General features: G+C 37.5%; 2 protein-coding genes across 2 annotated transcripts in view; both read right to left on the bottom strand.

Annotated features, from left to right (window-relative positions):
- The window catches only part of ppp1cc (protein phosphatase 1, catalytic subunit, gamma isozyme), a 41,849-nt gene extending 26,997 nt beyond the window's left edge, over positions 1–14,852 (bottom strand). Inside the window, exon 1 of the mRNA XM_067439782.1 lies at positions 14,639–14,852. Within this exon, the coding sequence (XP_067295883.1) occupies positions 14,639–14,693 (55 nt within the window). The 5' untranslated portion in view covers positions 14,694–14,852. The remainder of the gene's footprint in view (positions 1–14,638) is intronic.
- Positions 14,853–19,315: 4,463 nt separating this feature from the next.
- Positions 19,316–24,216, bottom strand: part of myl2a (myosin, light chain 2a, regulatory, cardiac, slow) — a 9,870-nt gene continuing 4,969 nt past the window's right edge. The window contains exons 4-7 of the mRNA XM_067440365.1: positions 23,813–23,917; positions 23,670–23,748; positions 19,687–19,735; positions 19,316–19,597 (exon numbers count right to left, since the gene is read on the bottom strand). Coding sequence (XP_067296466.1) covers positions 19,493–19,597; positions 19,687–19,735; positions 23,670–23,748; positions 23,813–23,917 — 338 coding nt within the window. The 3' untranslated portion in view covers positions 19,316–19,492. The remainder of the gene's footprint in view (positions 19,598–19,686; positions 19,736–23,669; positions 23,749–23,812; positions 23,918–24,216) is intronic.

The following is a 24,216-nucleotide window of genomic DNA, read 5'->3' as shown; positions in this document are numbered from 1 at the left end:
TAATAATTAAATTCCGTGTGGTGAACGAGAACCAATGATATTGATAAGCAGTCCAGGTAACGTTACGTCGCTGTTTTATGTCGGATGGGATCGCCAAAATATCTCCAAACCACTGAAGTTGAGCGAACTAACTTGTCAACGATATCTGTGTCCTCCGAGCTGGTCGTGAGCTCTGAGTTTTCTTCACTATCGCTCATTTTTCTCGCTCCACTTCACTCCGATCCTCCAACCCTGTCAGCCAGTGACTGTAAACAGCACCGCGTGCCGCACCCAGAAGCCCGGTCTGCAATACGCATGCACAGCATTACACATACCGCAAACATTATATCGAGAATTTATCGAACTGTTATTATTTATTATCAAGGAAAATTATATTGTGATAATTATCGTTATCGTTTTATCGCCCAGCCCTATGGGATGTGTAGTGCGTGTACATTTGTTTAGCTGGCCACTATATGTGTAACTTTATGTTTGTGTATTGTAAAAGCACTCCAAACAACAAAACACAAAGAGTGGGGAAATATGTTGAACTAAATAAGCGCGCTTCTTCATTCAAATGCGCTACTATTCCGTGTCTTTCTATGTAAACACTAACTTAGCCTGCCGTGCAAAACCAGTCCGCTTACTGTCTACACAAACCACGCGTAAACACACACACACACACGTGCACAACTGCACTTCCCACATGTACACCTTCAAAGACAAAAATACGACGATATAATTCAACAGGGTATATGCAGGAATCCTGAAGTTAATTTCAATACCTTTTTAAGACTTTTTAAAGACCTTCTCAAAATATTTTAAGACCTCATCGCACTTCAAGTTCTAATCGGCACCAAACCTTTAATAAACAGTTGTAGTCGAATGTAGACTTACAATCTCTATCGTAGGCCAGTTTTGTATCGTTTATATTGCATATCTGTTTTACAACGTATGGAGGGCGACACATTACCTAACTGCGCATTTCGCAAAATACATGACGTCACAGCGCTCGCCAGGGATGGAAATTAACTATTTTCAAAGTCTACCACTCAATGTTTTTACCAGCCACTTTTTTGTTTTTAACAAATTAATACTACAAGCTCTACAATACTTGGGCAGTTTATTTAATCTCAAGTCTCAATGAAATACTGACACGATGATGTGTGGTCTTTTATGGCATCCAGTTTTATGGTTTTTAGTCCCAAGAATGAAACTATTCGTTTTGGCATCTTTGAAGCGTGTTGACAACACACCGAGCAGAACATTATCAGTAGGGCTGCACCGAAATTAAAATTCTTGGCCGAAACAAAAAAAGAAGAAACCAAAGCCGAAAAACTGAAAAATAAAATTCAAACTAGAATGTTTAACTCGACCTCACTCATGTGTACATTAAATAATAATGTTCATGCCTACTGGCCTGCAGAAAGGTACAGAAATTGAATAAAGTAATCAAATGTAAAATAACTGCATATTTAACTGTTTAAATGAAAGATTAATCCTTATTATACTTACAAAAGCTATTCAATCAAGAGCATTGTTTAATGTCAAACTAAATCTAAGGACATCCCTCAGGCAGCAGTAAAGGCTACTGCGCCTTTAAGACCTGATGCAGGGATATGCTCTTCTTTCTCGACTGTGCATACGATACAGTTCACTTAAGGCATATTCAGACTATGTCTGCTAGGATACTCATCAAGATGGACATGTTGACATACTTCTTGTGTGAGTTTGTCCGTTTAAGCGCAAGCCCTGAAAGAGAACTCAATATTTGCGCGCTGTGACACCAGCGCGCGCTCTCGGATGATGCACAGCGTCAGATCTTCTCTCAGCGCGCGCGAGTTTCACAGCGAGTCTTCACGCGAGTGATGGCGGAGAAAACGACTGGTTATATGCGCACTAGAGCTGGGACAACGCGTCGACGTCATCGATGACGTCGACGCAAAAAATACGTCGACGCAAAATATGCGCGTCGATTCGTCAGACTCAAAATATAGATGGCGGCGCCGGAGAGTAGTAGCAACCATAGATGTACATAATAAAGTATATTATGTAATTAAGTATATTATTTATTATGTATATCTATGGTAGCAACACGAGTGGCTCCTCAGACTTTCAGAAGTGCAAGGCTTGCGGGTTGGCCAGTCTATGGTGTTGGCGCACGGTGCGCACAGAGCATCACAGGCATGCGTTGTCACGGCTACATAAACAAATTTCTGCACACAGGAAGACAGATGTTTTGGTAATATTTGATGTATTTTAATCACAAAAACAAACGTTTGCATCAAGTGAAAGCATCGGGCACATTGGCTACCTAACCTACATAATAAGCTGTTTTAAATTTAAAATGTTCACTGTCTAATCGCGCTGATGTGACCGAGGGTATCCATCCTCTAAGTGAGCAGTTTCATCCCAGGGCTATTCCGGTTTTAAACGGAGTATTGGCGCCCGTAATGCACTCTACATAACTGTTTTCACTGTCATGCCGCGGATGCGCGTGCCGTTTCTGTTGCGGGTCAGCCACGGGGCTGCGTGGCGTTTTCTCTGCCTTTGCACACTAGAAGCGTGTCTGACGCGGCGCTGCTGCTGCTATTGATGCGGAGGGAAGCCCTAGTCCTAATGTTAAACATAAATAGCCGACTGATACAGCAAAGAAAACGTCGGCAGTAGCCAGATATCTGCTTTTGACGGCAAAATAGGCTTCAGAATATTTCGTTCTGTATTGACAGTTGCAATATTTCAAAATCGATAATTGACGTTTTTTATTATTACCATTAGGCCTATATCTGCATTTATGTAAACCTACAGACTTTCAAACATGAAAATGTAATTTAATATATGTAATATAATATGTATTCGTGTCAAAATGATATATAAACATCTTTTCCTATTCTATTTTAACTGGAGACGCTCCCAACACGCGTGAAAAATAGGCGCTCTTCTATTTCTAGCATGCACGCGTTTTCCGCGCGTCACAGGCAGTGTGCAAACTCCAAGCTGTTAACATGTGAGCCGAAACAAAAACAGACACGCCACGCAGCCGAGACGCTCACGCTTGCAGTGTGTCCCCGGATTTGATTAACCAACTTGTTGATATTTAATCGATGGGCATAGCCTGTAGGCTGAGTTGCATACATAGAAAAATCGTATAATATGTTTCTTTGTTGTAGGTTTATACTTATTTATTTGTGTGTGTGTACGTGTGTGTGTGTGTGTGTGTGTAGCCTACTTTATGTTTTCAAGGTTTTATTGAATGCATTGCTCTTGTATAGTCTTACTTTGGAATTTTAAGAGCAATAAACATATATTGCAATGTTAAGGAATTCGTTTTTTCATTCAGATAATTAAATCAACATGTATAAATTGCTATTAGGCAATTAATGGGGAGATAATCGGTAATCGAATCGAATCGTAACCGAATCGGACAGGAAAAATGAATCGTTAGATTAATCGATGCATCGAAAAAATAATCGCTAGATTAATCGTTTAAAAAATAATCGTTTATCCCAGCCCTAATGCGCACATACGGCAGCACTCGCATGCATTGAGCAAAGTTTACAAAGAGGTGAAACAGCTCGGTAGGTGAAGCGAGTTTACCCGCCACAACTCAAAATCAGCCGCGTCTGGCTGGTGGCGGCGCTAATGTCCATCCCTGGCGCTAGGGCTGGACAATAATTCAATATCAATATATATCGCGATATAATTTTTTTCAATAACGGTGATATGATTTTTAAACACATTTCCGATATTTCGATATGACTGACGTTCAGGGCGCATGCCATCAGAAAGAGCAGAACACGATTGGCTTCTTGCGCGATGACGTACACCACGGACACGCAGCCAGTGCTCAGCAGTAGTAGGCTGATAGATCCAACGCGGCACGTTTTAGCTACAAAGAGAGTTTCCCTGACCGCAACACAAATGTGACTGAACGAGCTTCCACAAGTAAGGAGAAATAAATAGTTGATAAGAGAAGAAAGACAAACTTTCTTTAGTGGCGTGGAAGTGGTTCGTCTATCTAAAGCACTATTCGCACGGGATTAGTATTATAGGGACCTCTGTGATTTAGAAATGACTCCTCCACATCTGAGTTTTGCGTGGCGCATTCCCACGGGATAAGCAAAGCCTGTGATTTTACTTGAATTTACTGACTTCTCCCGGATATGATGTTCGTTAGAAACAATAGATAGCTGTATGAAATCATGAACAGGCATAGATATCGTTTTGATTATTTTACAGTAGCCTAATAAATAAATATAATTTCGTTCAGTTAGCGAACAGACGCCATAAACTGAGCTCAGACCAGCGGCAGGAATCAGATTCCATTTATCACGAGTAGGAAGCTGACAATATAGCCTACGGCGGAAGATTCAGTTTCAAAACTAAATGTAAAAGCGCCTATTTAAACAAGATTGTCATTGTACTATACTGTTCTGTTATGTTTTTCATTCAGAACAGTATTGATGTTAATATTAAACACACCATTCAATCAGATTACTCTCAAATTGACACTCATTCTAAAGTGAAAGTATAATCCGCGTGGGCGCGGCTGCACGGGAATGACTGAACGGTATGAATGCAGACTTTATTCTTCGTGAAAGATAAAGATAGAAATGCTCACAGGGAGAAAAAAAACTTGCAAAAAGTATATACAATCCGGCTAATCCTGGCCAAATCACAGAGATGTCGATTCGCACGGGACTAATGTTATCACAGGACCTCGGTGTTCGGCGAAATATGGTAGGTAGGCTAATTTGCGGGGGAATTTTTACTTTACAAATTACAGACATGGCCGATTCGCACGGGATTAAGATCACAGACATTCTCTGCAATTATTACAAACCACCAGAGGTCCCCAGATAATACGAATCCCGTGCGAATGGGGCTGATATTAAACTTGCGCCGGAGAGGTGCCGACTAGGGGTGTAACAATACATCGACATAGATGCATCAATCTAATGTCTAACAATACGATGCCAAGCGTTACAAATAATCCATGTAGACTATTTATGTAAGAGGCAAGTGGCACATTTGTTTTAATACTTTCCACATTTGCACACAATGTCATGTATTAACACCAATGCGTTCATTCTCGTTTAAATTACCTTATCAAAGCTTGTGAAAGACGGTCAGACATGGCTTCACGAAAATGTATCATTTGCTCCTGTTAAAGCCTTGCAAAAAGCAGCGTGCACTCATCTCAAACAGAGCACAAATAGGCCACTGAATTGAGTCTTATTTGATTTATTTTTTTGTGCATCAGTAGATAAAGGTCTATAGTTTTGCATAAAAGGAGAATATAGCGCTATGAATCGTTCTTCACTGAAATTTAAAACTTAAATGCTCAATAAACTGCGTCTGCGAAGTGAGAGTCTTGTTTATTTGACGGTGATTTCACATTTCTTGTTCGTATAAAGGCTAAATACAAATAAAAGGTGAACATTAATTTATTTGTACCGTTTTTATTTCTGAAATATTATATAGTTTTATAGGAGGAGGTTTCATAGACTTGGCAAATTAATTTGTCAGAAGTTTGTAGGTACAGAAATCCTTTGTGGCAGTTCTTGGTAGTTTTTCTAAAGCTTTTATATAGTTCATATCGATATCGAAATTATATCGTATCGACCAAAATTAAGAAAAATATCGTGATATAAATTTTGGCCATATCGTCCAGCCCTACCTGGCGCGCGCTCCGAGCCGATCTCAGACTGAGCGCCCCATTGTTTTTTTAATACTTATGGGGATGAAAAGAAATATATTCATAAATACTTTTTGGAGTCAAACTCTTTTGACAAAGCTTGAACACAATACTTTCAAAATTTAAGACTTTATAAAGCCGTGATAAGACTTTTTAATACTTTATAAGGGTCTTAATTTTCCCAAAATTGATTTATCACCTTTTAAGACTTTTCAAGACCCCGCGGATACCCTGTAGATTCTGGCGGACCGCCTTTTAATATAACTCTGATTGTAATCATCTGAAAGAACATGTTATATACATCTAGGATGACAGGAGGGTGAGTAAATCATAGAATAATTTTCATTTTTTGGTAAACTATCCCTTTAAGCAAAGAATAAAAATATTGAATGGCACAGTGACAGGATTGATTCTGATTGGCTGTCAATGGTTTTATTGGTCATAGGCTAGCAGGGTATATACAGCAATCCTTAAGTTAAATTTACTACTTTTTAATCCCTTTTTTACTACCTTCAGAATTTTTTTTAAAACCATCACGACACTGAATTGCAAGTGTTAATCAGCGACCTTTCTATTATTCACACAGATTTTGACATATATAACATACAAAAAAAGAATAGATTTAGAATCGACACCAGGAGGAAATCTGTTATAAGTTATCATTCAGACACAGTAAAATACATCTCAACATTCACAAAGGTTGGTGAAGGAGAAGCATTACTGCACACACATTTGATTTACATTAATAATTGGTAATTCAGCAATTAAATTATTAAGTGTTTTTTTTCCAACAACAAAACCTGAGCCAAATATTACATTTCTATAACTGTGATAAGTTGTTGAATTTAACAAAATACTAAAAACTAGTCAATCGATTAAAAACTTTAACTAGATTAATCACACATTTTTTCTGTGATTAATCGCAATAAAAAAAAAGTTTTTGTACGTTTTTAATATAATAATTTCACAGTTAATCAAATTAATGTAGAAACAACATAAAGACAGTATATTTTAAATACTTGTTTAAATGGCATCTTTTTATGAATGAAGGCCAGTATTACTGATATCAATACAGTTACTGATTTTTTTTTTTTACATTCATTATTAGGCTTCAAAAATATAAACTTAAAACAATGCTAACATAAATCCAGAATAAATGTCATGTTTATTCCTGCCCTTCCTGTCTGAACAGTTAGGAAATATACAGAAATTTAATACAGTTATCAAAGTTATATGTAATCTGCACTGCATAAACTATAAATTAAATAGTTAATCCTTATTAAAGCTACAAAAGTTATTTAGTCAAGAGCAGAGAGTCATTTTCTCTGTTCCCTTTGTTCTTTAACTTTACTGACAGGAAGCTTTATTGGCTGCTGTCCCTTTCAGACAGACACGCGGATCTCACTGTTTATACGGTCTATGTATCGCGCCTCATTCTCTCACAACTCTTTGTTCATTTTAGACTATATATATACATCGTTTAAGATTGCTCTTATGAGGATAGTCGTTGAAGATATGCCTTGAAGCAAGTCTAAAATAAAACGTAAGCCAGCCGCTTCTGTTGAGCGCGCAGTGCTCTGAGAGGATGCCGAACGACCGCTGAATATGACGTCAGCATCAAACATACGTTGAGACGGAGACGAAAGATCTTTGATAATGTGCCCAGATATGCTAAAGCCCATATTTAAACGAACTAACGCGAATGCAGATAGAATTTCAATATAATAGGACACCTGATAGTCTGAAAAAATAATACCTAATTTGGAAAGAAATAATACCTCTGAGGCCAAATTTAACACTTTTAATGGCCTTAAATTTGACAATTTTGATTTATCACTTTTTAATACTTTTTAAAACCCCGCGGACACCCTGTTCAAGTATAAATATGTAAATAACACAAGCCGCTAAGCATATTATATAGTTAGTGTATAACTTGTACCACATAGAGACGTCCTGCTCTAGTCGTTTTTGCTGCTGCTCCTGTTCAACTGCAGCCTCTGGGTCTGATTCCGGATCATAGATGTATGGCTGTATCTGATTAAAAGCCATATTTTTTATTTTGAATAAAGTTTTTTTCCCGCTTTTAGGGATGACACAGCTTTACGACGCACTCAACACGGCGGCGCACACGTCATTATTTAGCTCCGCTCACACGACACGCCCCCACCCGCTCGGCTTTTTTCGGAAAGACTCTGAACAGCGCATCTTTCTTATATAATTATTAAAAAAATAAAGACTTTTCGGAGATATGCAGGATGCAATGCTACTCTATAGGTACTCAAGATTGACATGACACTGACTGAAACTGAGTGTTTCACCGCCCCCCCCCCCCCCCCCCCCCGCCCCCGAATCTTTTTTCGAGTCACTTCGTTCATTTCACCAAAATGACATGTTAAATAGCCCAACAAATCTAGTACTTATGATGATTACATTTTAATTATTTTGAATTATGTTGATTACATTTTAAAACTACATAAAAATAAACTATAGGGTACTGCAACCAAAGCCAAATTATAAGAAACTGAAATGTTTAATTAATTGATTAGTTGTTGAGTCAGGCTATTGCAGTCTCTCTGTTAGTTCACCTCACCTCCTGATCCAAAACATTCTTTCTTTAGCAACTTCATATTTATCACGTGTTCTCTGCCTCTCGTGTCTTCGAGCTCCTCGAGACGTTAGCTGTCGACTGGTGTCTGACTCTGATCGGATCTGGGGCTGGGCCGCCCGGGCCGTGCGTGACACAGGTCCGGAAACAAAAATGATTAGTTCTTATGAGTCTTTCGGGTTTGAGTCGTTCGATCTTTTGTCACATGACTTGTCACCGTATTGAACACTAGTTCACAACCTTTTTAGTAACAAGCACGAGTTATTTATTTTATTTTATTTTTTATATTATTCTCATATATTATATATATATATATATATATATATATATATATATATATATATATATATATATATATATATATATATATTACACACACAGTTGATTCAAAATTAGTCTAATTGAATTTGTGATGTTAGACTTGAATAGTCAAAATATTTCCCATATTTGTATATGTCTGATATTAACTGAGAATAATATAAAAAATAAAATACTTTTATACTTTTGATTTAAATTTGTTATATTATTTATTTTAATAGTTCATGAAGTACAACAAATGTTACAGTTTCAATTTAAGAATTGTTGAAAGGTGTCTTTTTAATAAATGCAACACATTCCCAAAGTCATGTGAAATAATCGTGTTACATAATCGTGATTTCAATATTGACCAAAATAATCGTGATTATGATTTTTTCCATAATCGAGCAGCCCTAGTCTGTGGCTAGGGACATTCTGAAACGCTTCATGTAAAAAATGCTTAATGTGGCTTAATGCACTGACAGTGATATTAAAAGACCAAACTTAAAAGTGTAGCCTACATTAAGCGTTTTCTTTATGGGAGGAAAATGCTTATTTAAACGCGATGCGTTCCTATTTAGGGCTCATCTGCTTTTCTGTACGTAGTATCAGGGCTCTACGCTAACTTTTTTCTTGAGGAGCAATTGTGCTCCTAATTAAAAAAAATTAGGAGCACAGTCAACAATTTAGGAGTACTTTCTAATCCATCAAACACATTCCAATTATAACTTTCCCATTACAGGACGATATTTGTCCTTTTAAATTAATGTCCAGGGGCATTTTTACCATTATAAGAGCAATGTTTTCTAATCTTATTAAATATATGCATCATCTGTCAATTTCTTAAATTAAAATAGAAAAGTTGTTTTTAAAGTGTTAATTTAAACAATAAATTCAGTTAGAACAATTAAGACAATTAAGAAATTAAAATGTTTCCAATCAAATGAGATATGCATCAAAAGATCCATTTTTGCACAGCAGAGCTCTATCTGAAGTGGGATTTAGACACATTTACGTGTGTAAATAATGTTTTATGAATGTTTTACATCTAAGTTTTTTTTTTTAATTTAGAAATATGTACAAAATAAACTTTAAAAGTTTAATATTTTAAATAAAAAGTCCATGCAAAGTATAAATATGAAAATAAAACCGCCAGTAGGTGACGGGAATTCATTCAGTCAATAGTTCAAAACACAGGTTCATTTGAATCGAATCGATTGGAGATGCGAATTAGTTCTGGGCCGTCATTTATCAAGGGTTCGTACACACAGTTCTGTGCGTAGTGAGTGCGTAAGAACAGTTTCACGCAAAGTGTGGGATTTACCAACTTGTACTTATACTTAGAAATGTGTGTAAATATAAGCACACCTCTGAGCATGCTTACGCAGAGAATCTAGTGGTAGAACAGCGATACTACACATCAAACAGCATGTAAAGGGTAACTTCAGCAATTAACATATGGCTTTGTATCAGTAGAAACCTGGGAATATATTCGAATGATCGTGCTAAATTTATTTGACTATATCTATCTATCTATCTATATATATTTACGCATTGTGTTTAAAATGACTATATATCTTTATCTATAGATAGATGGATGGATGGATGGATGGATGGATGGATGGATGGATGGATGGATGGATGGATGGATGGATGGATGGATGGATGGATGGATGGATGGATGGATGGATGGATGGATGGATGGATGGATGGATGGATAATTGTAATGCTCTACTGGGTGGTTGCCCTGCTCGCTTAATAAATAAACTCCAGCTGGTCCATGATTGATTAGATAGATAGATAGATAGATAGATAGATAGATAGATAGATAGATAGATAGATAGATAGATAGATAGATAGATAGATAGATAGATAGATAGATAGATAGATAGATAGATAGATAGATAGATAGATAGATAGATAGATAGATAGATAGATAGATAGATAGATAGATAGATAGATAGATATAGATAGATAGATAGATCTATATATCCATATTAAGTCATTTTAAACACAATGGGTAATTGGTTTCTAACTCTAAAAAAGACAGTTGTGACAAATGTTGGATGCAATTATTTCCTTAGACCCAACCCACAGTTCCTTTACTGAAATCCTCCACAAGCCAAAATAAAATGGGGCTTGCATGCTATCGCCAGATTTCCAAACAGAATTAGATCCACAGAATCCACCCACATCGCCATAAAAGCACAATCATAAACCAACACATTTAATTATGTGAATAGAAAAGTGTTTCATTCTGTTCTCTCCTAGACAAATAATCATTTGAGTTGCAAATTTGTTGTTGTTAAACGTCATTGTCGTCATTGACGTCAACGTCAAAATGATTGCCTCATTTTGTGTTTGTGAAGTTCCTCTTTTTGCCAAACAATCTCGTGATTTTTAAAGGGATGTGTTGTCACCATATATGGTTCATTGGAGGCGTTTCTGAATGCTAATGACTGTGAACGTGAACGAGCATGGCACTTATGCACTGCAAACAGTATGGTGGAGATCCGTGCGCATTTGTTGAAATTCGCCGCTGAAGGTTTGATCATGGCAGATTTAGTCACACAAATAGCTCGAGTGTCTTGTGAAGAAACATGTGATAAGACTGCCACTTTCATTGAAGCAGGATTTCGCTGTGGAGATCGCTAAACTCCAGCGCATGTGTAGGGCCCTATAATTTCCGCGATCACGGAATCGCGGACGGAATCGCGGAATTGGCATATTAACGCAGAATCTGCATATAAACGCGGAATCTGCATATAAACGCGGAATCTGCATATAAACGCGGAATTTGGTGTTAATGCAGATTTCCCCGGAATTTTAAATATTTGTAATGAAATTCTGTGTCGTGTGGGTTAAGAACGTATGTCTGAGGAAAGTGCAGACGGGGGGGAAGCAAATCTCCGCGACACAACCCCTCCCGTCATTTCAGCTCGCCCTTCAAAACAATGAAAGCATGGCGAAGTTGGTCTCCACGGCTCTGCTTTCGGCTTCGAAAAAGTTAAGAAACTCGACGCTAACGGCGTTTTCACACTGCACGCGCAGGCGGCACAGAAGCTTTGCATATGGAGAGCGGGAGCCGCGCGCGCTCGTTGTGCTCAGGCGGCATTGGTCGCGCGCGCACCTGAACCGCGGCTCGTGTATTGCACAGACAGACAAATATTGTCCATTCTGTCAGATTTTCCGGTGTTCTGCTCGACCCCTGTCATCTCGTGCTTTGATTTATAATGGGCACATTAGGCAGCAATGCATATCTGCTGCAAATGCGACCGTTTTCCCCTCTGTTCCAAACATGCATTTAACATGCTGTATTTGGGTAGTTTACATGATAAGTAACCTTAAAGTTAAAATTAAGCATCTAGTTTTAATAATTTAAAGGGGCCTTTGAAGTTGGGGGAAAAAACTTCAGGCAGTGTTGTGTTTTCGTGTATTTTTATTTTTCACAGCTCTGGATATCATAATGGTGATTGTTAAACACACAGAACAATTCACTACATGATTTCATGGTGAAATGTGTAATTTTTTAATGTTAATTTTCAGCTTTAAATGTTTTACTTAATAGTACTGTATGTAAAAGATGATTCTTATGATTATTATTTTTTTAGTTCTTTTTAAATAAAATTACTTGAAAGAAAAAGCTACTGGAGCACTTTCATTTTAACTTATATAAATTATTATAATTTATTTTACCGGAAAGTTTAAAGCTAATAACCATTAATATTTGAAGTACTTGAAGTGCAGTGTTATGTCAAATATCATATTTGTCCTAGAAAGTAAATGTGATGTTTGTTACCTCAATAAATTTAAGGTCATTCCTATTTTTTGTTTTATGTTCTATTATATTAACATTAAAAGCACACTCTTTTTTCACCAAAATAACAGTAAAGGGTAAAAAAAAAACTGAATTGCCAAACATTTCAACGGAAAAAAAAGGAATCTGCAAAAATTAAAACGGAAAAAACGAAATTTGCAAAAATTAAAACGGAAAAAACGGAATTTGGGAAAAAATAAAACGGAATTTGGGAAAAAATAAAACGGATTTTATAGGGCCCTACATGTGTTTGTTGTCAGCTCATCGGCGCTCCTTCCGTGTTTAGACTGAGCGCGTGCGCAGGGTTGCCAGATTGCACTGATTAAGTAAAACACCAGGACAATAGCATATCCTTTTAAGGAGAAAAGCTATATTTGGGGGATTTAAGCTCTTTGCATCTGGCAACCACAAGCATGACTGCTAGTGGAGGCTTGTCATCAATGCAAACCCCAAAGAAAAAACACGTTTTATGGATAAACAAGGAGCGGACCAATATCGTGACTATTTAAAATCAATCGACACAAGCAGATATCGTTATCACGATTAAAATACGATTAATCGTGCAGCCCTACATCCATCCTTTTTTTTTTAAATATAACTGTGTTTGTCTGAACGAAGAATGTCATACACACCTAGATGACTCAAGGGAGAGGAAATCATGGGGTAATTAAAATGTGTGTGCACTGTCCCTTTAAGCACACCGCGTACAGTTCGTCTAGGTCTCAAATAGGGATGCCAACCGTTCTGTATAATACGGCATCGTCCCGTATTTAAGGCATGAATGAAGCAGTTTAGGCGGATAATGGTCATGAGTCCAACATTCAGCCATGCAAGAAAACATGCACTCTCTCTGAGGGAAGACGTAAACAAAAAGCCGGCTTTCACTATTGTAAGTTAACGTTATTAAATAGCTAGAGAAAAAAACATTTAAGTAACTATATTTAGGTAGAGTATTCTTAACCTCATTATTGAAACAAGTCTCAAGCACCAAAAGCAATCCTCAAAGTTCACTTTTTATTGAAAAATGTGTATTTTCATTTATTCATACATGGTTGTAACAACATTAAGTTTAAAATTAAGTGCCTCTGTTTAAAAAAATTGAAATAAAAAAACGTTCAGTTATTGTGCTTTTCAAATCATATAGGGCCTTTAAAATTACATTTACAAAAGAAAAGTTTATTAAGAATGAGAATATAAGGACATTGAGATATATTTAAGCCTGGTATTTTTAGATTTACTAATACAAAATGTTTAAATATATATATATATATATATATATGTTTAAATATATATATATATATATATATATATATATATATATATATATATATATATATATATATATATATATATTTTAGACAGGCACGTTCAATTGTGTCAATAGAAAGAAAAACAAGATAGATTTCTAGTTTCAACATTATTTGTTATTCATAAAACATTAGTTGTTGTTGGTTTCCCATTTTTGAATTCACAGTTGGTATATAATGCAAAAAAGATTGATAAAGTCAACAGATTTACCAGTCTCTGAGTTAAAATAAAGCCATATTATGTCATTCTGACCCTGACTACAAAACATTTAATTCACAAGTAAATATACATAATGATACATTTTATTTATAAAGCACTTTACATTTAAAAAAAAACTCAAAAGGCTACAAAGGAAGGAAAAATAATCAAATTAAGTAGTCCATCACATTTAATATTTTGTCTTTCTTTATAAACAAAATTAACTAAATCAAAAATTTGAGCCGGGAAAGTTTCTGAAATTAACAAAATCTGAAATGACCCAAATGTGTTGGTCTGAGAGCCTTTTATACACATACACACACACACACACACACACACACACAAATGACATACACTTTGTGGTACAGTACAAATATTTTGATTGTCCCTTATTTTCCTATAAAGAACCACGGTTATCCCTTATTATCTTGTCCAGAAGTTGGCAACCCAATCTCAAAGCACAGTTAAGGTCTACGTAGACTTTATTTTGTGGTATAATTATAAAAATGCCTCCTTTTCGAGATCTGCAAACGTTATAAAGCGCCACGAATGTCATGTACACAGCCGTTGATGTCAGTGAGGAGCTAATGCTCAGCTAACCCTGCTAGCTCAGCTCGACAGCTCTAAATACGACCCAGATAGACGGCAAATCAGACTTATAAATATTAATATGCCACAATAACAACGATTATGTAATCATTTATCTCACTGTGAGACTACGTGAGGTAAAACTTACCCTCGAGCAGGCGCTGAATGATGCTGTCTATGTTGAGTTTGTCGATGTCAGCCATGACTAGCCGATTAAATCACGAACACCACCAGTCAGAACACACAAGGGATGATTAATAAAAGTATTCCGCTCACAAATAAACAGATTTATAACAGAAAAAGCTTAAATATGGCTGTTTTGACGCGCGTGCTGCGGCGGAGGCTCACCGGCTCTGCGGAAGGACACGTTTTTCCCGCCTTAACCAACAGCCTTAGTGGGTGTAATCCGCCGCGCGGATGAATACGCACAGCTGTACGCATGAGGAAAAATAGTGCGGAGGAAATGGGAGTGAGCTAATCCGACTTCACAATAATGTGTGACGTTGAATGTTAATACTTTTTAGCTATATAATATGTATATAAATAATACGTGTCTAACTAAAACTAACTATATTTTCCTTATTACGTGATAATCAATGCAAATAAAAATAATTAGGCTTTTTAAAGGGACAGTGCACTTAAAAATAAAAATCTGTGATTATGTTTTCGCCCAGTTCCAAACGTTTTTTAAAGATTTTTTGTTTTTTTTCAATGGTTCACTATTCTTTTTTTATTATTATAGTAACATGAAACACAGAATGAAAACAATATTACATGCCAGGGAGCAGGAATATAATATACCTTTTAAACTATTCATAGTTTTTACCGCTTTCTTACTGGAAGAGTCAGAAATCAAACACACATACAATTTTAACTCTTCCAGAAAAAGGTTAAAGAAAGGCTTACACTTACAAAATGTACTTTTATGTACAAAATATTTGGCGAGGAACAAAATAAGAATGAGTAAAAAACATCTGATTGTTCTCTTTCAAAATCTATATAATCCAGAATAACATTTTCATATTTCAATGAAATTTCAGGAATTATATTGCCAAAAAATACTCAAAACAAATGAGACAAATTTTCAGTTTGGAGACCAAGGAGCAATTTACATCAAAATCATCCGAAATATATCTTTGTAGAAAACATTTTGTGGGATAGCACTGGTGTATTATTTTATAAGAGACTTATTTTAGCTTATTGTAGGTACAGAAATATTTTTTGAAGCAAAACCCTCACTCTAGCCCCGTTAATTTCACCTACACTGTAAAACATATATATATATATTGTTGGTTTAACTTAAAAAAGAAAAGTAACCTGGTTGCCTTAAAAATGTGAGTTTATTGAAGTTGAAAATTTGAGTTGATACAATGAAGGAAATTTGTTTAATAAATAGAAACTAAAAATATTATTGTATCTAAACCACATAAAAAATTGATTAAATCATGAAAATAGCACTATTTGGCATGTCAAACACACAATTACCCAATATGCTTACAAAATCTGTGTAGAAAGTTGTCGATTCTCAAAAATGTTAATTGTTATTAACTCATTTCAATTAACTCAAAATTTTAAGGCAACCAGGTCATTTATTTTTTATAAATTAAAATGCCATCATAAAAGATGGCATTCGGACAAGAGACCTCATTCTGGAACAAAGCACAAATACTCCTATTTTCAGACTTGGTGGCATAATTTACATGCACTCTAAAAAATTCTAAGCAAAAAACAACCCAATGTTGGGTTAAAATAATGACTATTATTTCAAAATGTTGTTTGAATGGGTCCATTTACTAGGGTTCAAACAACCCAATTTCTGGGTTTTTCCATTTCTAACCCAACTTAGGTTGTTTTTAACCCAGCATTTTTTAGAGTGTTTGTGTGTTAAACATCTTGTAATTAATTAATGCTAATTTAGTTTTTAAAACCATTGCATTACAATGCATATAAAAAAAGTTAAAAGTCAATTTCATCATCTCTTCTTTTCAGGAAATGTTTCGCCAGCGATCTCGTCAGATTGCAGAACACACTCAACCACAAACAGTGACACACTCTAAAAAGTGCTGGGTTAAAAACAACCCAAGTTGGGTTGGAAATGGACAAACCCAGAAATTGGGTTGTTTGAACCCTAGTAAATGGACCCATTCAACCAACCCAATTTGTCCATTTTCAACCCACTTTGGGTTGTTTTTAACCCAGCATTTTTTTAGAGCACAATCCAAACACACATATATTCTCCTGGGACCCAGAAGAAAAATTTGTATTTTCGAAATCGAATTTTGTATTCATACACTCTAAAAAATTCTGGATAAGTTGGGTCAAAAATGGACTAACCCAGTAGTTGGGTTGTTTTAACCCAGCAATTTGGTTGTCTTAAGCAAATATTTAACCCAACCACAGGGTTAAAACAACCCAATTGCTGGGTTAGTCCATTTTTGACCCGACATTGGGTTAAAACAAACCCAGCATTTTTTAGAGTGTATGTTATGATATGTCCTCTGTAGTTGACACCAGGACTCAGTTGTTAAAAAAGATTTAATGAAATGAAATTACATGTATAGGCAAAAACAATGAGATTTATTATTCATTTACGAATACATTTTTAAGTTTCAGGATTTTTTTTTAAAATAAACTTGTTTTAAAGATGATTCTGAGCTATGTTATAAAAGATATAACTGAATGCTTTGATATACCACACTCTAAAAAATGCTGGGTTAAAAACAACCCAGGTCGGGTTGAAAATGGACAAACCCAGAAATTGGGTTGTTTGAATGGGTCAATTTACTAGGGTTCAAACAACCCAAATTCTGGGTTTGTCTATTTCCAACGCAACTTGGGTTGTTTTTAACCCAGCATTTTTTAGAGTGCATCTTACTTTATGCAATACTGCAGGATTAAAACAACCCAATCGCTGCGTTAAAACAACCCAATTGCTGGGTTAGTCCATATTTGACCCAACATTGGGTTAAAACAACCCAGCATTTTTTAGAGTGCATCTTACTTTATGCAATATGTGGGTAAAATGGCCATACTTGGATTTTTCCATTCAATACAATGTACACTGCATATATTTTGCACACACTCTAAAAAATTCTGAGTAAAAAACAACCCAATGTTGGGTCAAATATGGACTAAGCCAGCAGTTGGGTTGTTTTAACCCAGCACTTGGGTTGTCTTAAGCAAATATTTGACCCAACCGCAGGATTAAAACAACCCACACTCTAAAAAATTCTGAGTAAAAACAACCCAATGTTGGGTCAAATATGGACTAACCCAGCAGTTGGGTTGTTTTAACCCACTGATTGGGTTGTCTTAAGCAAATATTTAAACCAACCGCAGGATTAATACAAGCCAATCGCTGGGTTAAAACAACCCAATTGCTGGGTTAGTCCATATTTGACCCAACATTGGGTTAAAACAACCCAGCATTTTTAGAGTGCAATCGCTGGGTTAAAACAACACACAAATATAATGTGTATTTGGTGCAATATGTAATAAAAAGGGAAGTGTAATAATGGGAGTAATAATTAGCAACATTTTAATAATAATAATACACTCTAAAAAATGCTGGGTTGTTTTAACCCAATGTTGGGTCCAATATGGACTAACCCAGTATTTTGGTTATTTTAACCCAGCGATTGGGTTGTTTTAATCCGGCGGTTGGGTTAAATATTTGCTTAAGACAACCCAATTGCTGGGTTGCTTTTTGTATCACTTTTACTCTGGACATGCTATCTGGCAACATAGGATTCCATTCATTATGCTAAGCTAAGCTAGCGGCGACCCTGCCAAACTAAAACAATGCACTGAGACAAAAATGCATTTGCTCACATATCTAAATGAAGGAAAGAAGTTGAATAAGCCCTATTTCTAAAAACGCTGGAGTGTTCCTTTAAGACCTTCATCATAAGGATTGTTGCAGTGGCTGTAAAATTAATAAACCCATCATAAGCAGTGGTGGAAAAAGTTTTCAGCACTTCAGTAAAAGTACAGGTAACCAGAGACATATTTACTTTAGTAAAAGTAGACGTACTACAACGACAACCCTACTTAAGTAAAAAGTACCTGATTTTAAATGTACTTTAAGTATTAAAAGTACTTGCATGACAATTTTTTCTCTTAATGTCTATATTCTAATAATTAAAAGAAGAAAACTGTGTCATTTAAATTAAGTTAGTTTTGGGTTAATGTAAGTGTGCTTACCATCTGATGCCCAGTTTACATTCTGACTTACAATTCTAGTTATCATGATCTGCAGAGTTAAATATCATTATCAGCTTAGGTGTATTTAAATCTTCATATTTTATGATATTTTTACCTTTTATAAAGGACATTTCCCCTCTAATCTTATTAAATATAGGCTACGCTTCAGGTTTCCCTTATATTCTTAAATTTGATCTATAAATTAAATTAGAATAAGACACTATAGGGCTGTTACCAATCTAATTAAATAATTTACACTGAAAAATTACAACTGCATTAAATAATGTTATGAGATTTGTATTTTTATATAGACAAATAAGAAATGTTGGAAAGTATGTTTAAACATGACCCTAAACCTCCAGTAGGGGGCAGCAGGTGAGTCTTATTGAGTGAGTCATTGAGTCGATTCATTCAAACGATTCATTCAAACGGCTGATTCATTCAAGAACGAGGCTTGTCGATTCTCAAAAATGCTCATTGTATTTGCTAAAACGTTAATTTCAATTAACTTAAAATTTTAAGGCAACCAGGTAACGTATTTTTGTAAATTATTTTTTTACAGTGTATTATAGATTTGCTTGCTGTGCTATAGTTTCACGATAAAATAATGTACACTCGAATCAATATTTCATGTCAATTTATTTATTTACCCATCACAAATTTCCAAGTAAATGTTAACGGGTAGCAAACACGATATAATCATATGTAAAAAAAAAAAAGAGTCTAGCTTAAATCCTGTCAATCATAGACCAGTGGGGGTGTGTCCGAGCGCACAGTGGAGCGCTGTGATTGGCTGAGGCTACTCCTGGTCCTTCTCCTCTCCGTGAGTGATGATGTGGACCAGATTCCGGTAGTCCAGGTTTCCCGCGGCATCCGGAGGGAATGCGGAGAACATCTGCTCCATCTGGGGGAAAAAACAACACAGTCACCGTATCCATGGCAACCGGGGATGTCCGTATCCATGGCAACCATCACCATCAGCACCAGCCTCACCTCCTCGGCGGAGAATCTATCCGCCTGCGTGGTCAACATCTCAGTGACGCTGGAGAGAGAGAGAGAGAGAGAGAGAGAGAGAGAGAGAGAGAGAGAGAGAGAGAGAGAGAGAGAGAGAGAGAGAGAGAGAGAGAGAGAGAGAGAGAGAGAGAGAGAGAGAGAGAGAGAGAGAGAGAGAGACCAAACATTTCAGGTCAAAACAAGCTCAAACTGGCATAAACCAGCCTGGTCTCATTGGAAAAACGTACCTGTGGCCAGTGTTGGGGTAATGCATTATAATATTGCATTTCACCCTTTAAAAAGTTACTAATTGCGTTACGTTACTTTTTTCACATGGGCTGGGCTTGTTTTTTATTAGATTATTAGGAACACCTGTTTAATTTCTCATTAATGCGATTATCTAATCAGCCAATCACATGGCAGTTCTTCAGTGCATTTAGGGGTGTGGTCCTGGTCAAGACAATCTCCTGAACTCCAAACTGAATGTCAGAATGGGAAAGAAAGGTGATTTAAGCCGTTTTGAGCGTGGCATGGTTGTTGGTGCCAGACGGGCCGGTCTGAGTATTTCACAATCTGCTCAGTTACTGGGATTTTCACACACAACCATTTCTAGGGTTTAGAGAGAATGGTGTGAAAAGGGAAGAGCATCCAGTATGCAGCAGTCCTGTGGGAGAAAATGCCTTGTTGATGCTCGAGGTCAGAGGAGAATGGGCCGACTGATTCAAGCTGATAGAAGAGCAACTTTGACTGAAATAACCACTCGTTACAACCGAGGTATGCAGCAAAGCATTTGTGAAGCCACAACACACACAACCTTGAGGCGGATGGGCTACACCAGCAGAAGACCCCACCGGGTGCCACTCATCTCCACTACAAAATAGGAAAAAGAGGCGACAATTTGCACAAGCTCACCAAAATTGGACAGTTGAAGACTGGAGAAATGTTGCCTGGTCTGATGAGTCTCGATTTCTGTTGAGACATTCAGATGGTAGAGTCAGAATTTGGCGTAAACAGAATGAGAACATGGATCCATCATGCCTTGTTCCCACTGTGCAGGCTGGTGGTGGTGGTGTAATGGTGTGGGGGATGTTTTCTTGGCACACTTTAGGCCCCTTAGTGCCAATTGGGCATCGTTTAAATGCCACGGCCTACCTGAGCATTGTTTCTGGCCATGTCCATCCCTTTATGACCACCATGTGCCCATCCTCTGATGGCTGCTTCCAGCAGGATAATGCACCATGTCACAAAGCTCAAATCATTTCAGATTGGTTTCTTGAACATGACAATGAGTTGACTGAACTAAAATGGCCGCCACAGTCCCCAGATCTCAACCCAATAGAGCATCTTTGGGATGTGGTGGAACGGGAGCTTCGTGTCCTGGATGTGCATCCCACAAATCTCCATCAACTGCAAGATGCTCTCCTATCAATATGGGCCGACATTTCTAAAGAATGCTTTCATCATCATGTTTGCCCAGAGGCTAAAGACTACAGCCAGCAGAGGGTGGCATGAGGATGGAGATCACACTCACAGCTCAGCTCGCAGCTTCAGGCATTCATTTAAACGGAGCTATGGTGAGCAATGGAAGTCTTTTAACTTCTCAAATTAATTTCTATGAAAGTTAAGCTTCCAAAGGCATGAACTGAAACGCGCCAGACTGAACTTGCGTTGTGAATGTATGCCGCGAGTGTCGCGATTACCTCAGCGCTCATCACGAGAGCTCATCAGCTCATTTATCTCACTCCTGCAGTTAGTGCTCAGTGCTGTGAGACTCGCGCGGCGACTCACTCATCATATTGAACACACACGTTCAGTTTTTAATTGTAGTGTCTCCTCTAACTCAGTCACTGTAATCCAGTAGCGGTGGCTTTGGGAATGGCCTCACAGGGCAGCGAAGCATTCTGGGAATTGTAGTCTTTCATCCCCATGAGACAAAAATACATTTTCTGTCTTGTCTCAGTCTAGAAAGCACCAAATGAAAAAAATAATTTCACATTTCTACTTCATTAATGACCCAGTTTAAATACAGATTCATCTTCTCAGCGCTGAAGTACCCCCTTAACAGTTAACACAATGAACATTTTTGAGAATTGACCACCTTTATTCAAATATTATTAAAAGATTTTTATTTTTTTTAAAGAAGCATATTGGGTAATTGTGTGTTTTATTTGTGATAACGCAGTGAAACATGCCACGTACATTGATGATTTATCAAATTTTTTATGTGGTTCAGATACAATAATATTTTGAGTTTATATTTATTAAACCAATTTCGTTCATTGTATCAACTCAAATTTTTAATTTCAATAAACTCAAAATTTTAAGACAAGCAGGTTTACTTACTGTTTTAGGTTAAACCAACAATATTTTTTTATAGTGTACACTCTAAAAAATTCTGAGTAAAAACAACCCAATGTTGGGTCAAATATAAACTAACCCAGCAGTTTGGTTGTTTTAACCCAGCGATTGGGCTGTCTTTAGCAAATATTTAACCCAACCGCAGGATTAAAACAACCCAATTGCTGGGTTAGTCCATATTGGACCCAACATTGGGTTAAAACAACCCAGCCTTTTTTAGAGTTTAGAGTGTACCTATTGGTACGTATTTTGTGGTTTGCTGACGTTACACTATAAAAAAATGCTGGGTTGTTTTGACCTAATGTTAATAATAATAATAATAATAATAGATTTTATTTATAATGCACTTTTCATTCCGAAGAATCTCAAAGTGCAACAAAGGGGGGGGGGGGGGGAATAACAACAAAAAATGAATAACAAGTAAAAATATAGAATACTACAAACAATCAACCAACACAGAAAACAGAACAGAAACAGAGCTGATGGTGAACAGAAACAGAGCTGATGGTGGACAGAAACAGAGCTGATGGTGAACAGAAACAGAGCTGATGGTGGACAGAAACAGAGCTGATGGTGAACAGAAACAGAGCTGATGGTGGACAGAAACAGAGCTGATGGTGAACAGAAACAGAGCTGATGGTGAACAGAAACAGAGCTGATGGTGACAGAAACAGAGCTGATGGTGAACAGAAACAGAGCTGATGGTGGACAGAAACAGAGCTGATGGTGGAAGTCTCTGTTAGCTCCGCAGCACACTGTGGTCCACTCCATGTTTCAGATTTCTCCCAGCGGCAGTGTCCCGATGACATCGCCGAGGCACGACAGCTGAAGACCAGATGATGGGTCTTCTTCATGATGATTCAAACGATGGGGATCGCTGCAGCACCATGCAGGAGGCAGAACATTCCTCCGGGCACTTCTGTGGACACACCGGGGCCGGCGCAGAAGTCCAAGCCGCTCCACGGTCGCAATGCAGGACGGAACAGCGGCGCAGCCGAGAAGCAGAACATCCCAACATCATGCCGGACGCCGACGACGAGAGCCCGGATGACGCTAGCCCGGTGCAAACCTCAGCCACCATGCAGCCCAAGCCCAAGGGAGACCACCAGTGAGCACCCGCGGCGAGAAACATCAAATGTCCTCCAAACCAGAAACCAACCGCAGCAATTCAAACGTAAACATTAGAGAAGCGGTGGAAAACGGCGAAACGACGAACAACGACTTCTCAGTGGCTGCCAGCAATCAGCAACAGTCCCAATTGTAGCTCTGACTGTTAGACTAGTCACAAACATAAGGAAATAAAATAAAATGTAAATCTAATAGTACATTAACATGATTTGTTGTGGGTGGAGAAGCGGCGAACAGACAACGCCAGCGTCCTCTCCCCCACGTTGCCTAGCAACCAAAATGTTGGGTCAAATATGGACTAACCCAGCGATTGGGTTGTTTAAACCCTGCGGTCAGGTTAAATATTTGCTTAAGACAACCCAATCGCTGGGTTAAAACAACCCCATTGCTGGGTTAGTCCATAATTGACCCAACATTGGGTTGTTTCTTACCCAGAATTTTTCAAAGTGTGGTAAATTTTTGCAAATAATGCCATAAACATGCGCATAATCACGTACTATTCCTTCCTCAGGATGCCTTTTCCCTCAGGGTCGAACACTTTGAAGGCGTTGAGGATGGTCTCCTCGGGGTCCGCACCTGTAAGCAGACATGATTGGTCATCAGGTCACATGATCGGGCACACCTCTGTGTGCACACCTGCCTTTGAGCTTCTCTCCGAACATGGTGAGGAATACGGTGAAGTTAATGGGGCCGGACGCCTCCTTCAGCATCTCGTCGATCTCCTCCTGTTTCACATTCAGTCGCCCTGTCCCAAACACAGAAGAGGTGCATGATGGGAAACCGCCATCATCATCAAACTAGAAAAAAAGGTACAGTGCTGTCACTGGGGCGGCACACCTAAGGTGCAAAACCGAAAGGGCACTATATGCACTCTTAAAGCACTGGGGCCGTATTCACAAAACATCTTAAAGGAACACTCCAGCGTTTTTAGAAATAGGGCTTATTCATCTTCTCTCTTTCATTTAGATATGTGCGCAAATGCATTTTTGTCTCAGTGCATTGTTTTAGTTTGCATATTAATCCACAAACTTTCATAATTTATAT

The sequence above is a fragment of the Pseudorasbora parva genome, chromosome 3 (genome assembly GCF_024679245.1).
Source record: "Pseudorasbora parva isolate DD20220531a chromosome 3, ASM2467924v1, whole genome shotgun sequence".
NCBI lineage: Eukaryota > Metazoa > Chordata > Actinopteri > Cypriniformes > Gobionidae > Pseudorasbora > Pseudorasbora parva.
This window is presented reverse-complemented; position numbering and strand designations above follow the sequence as displayed.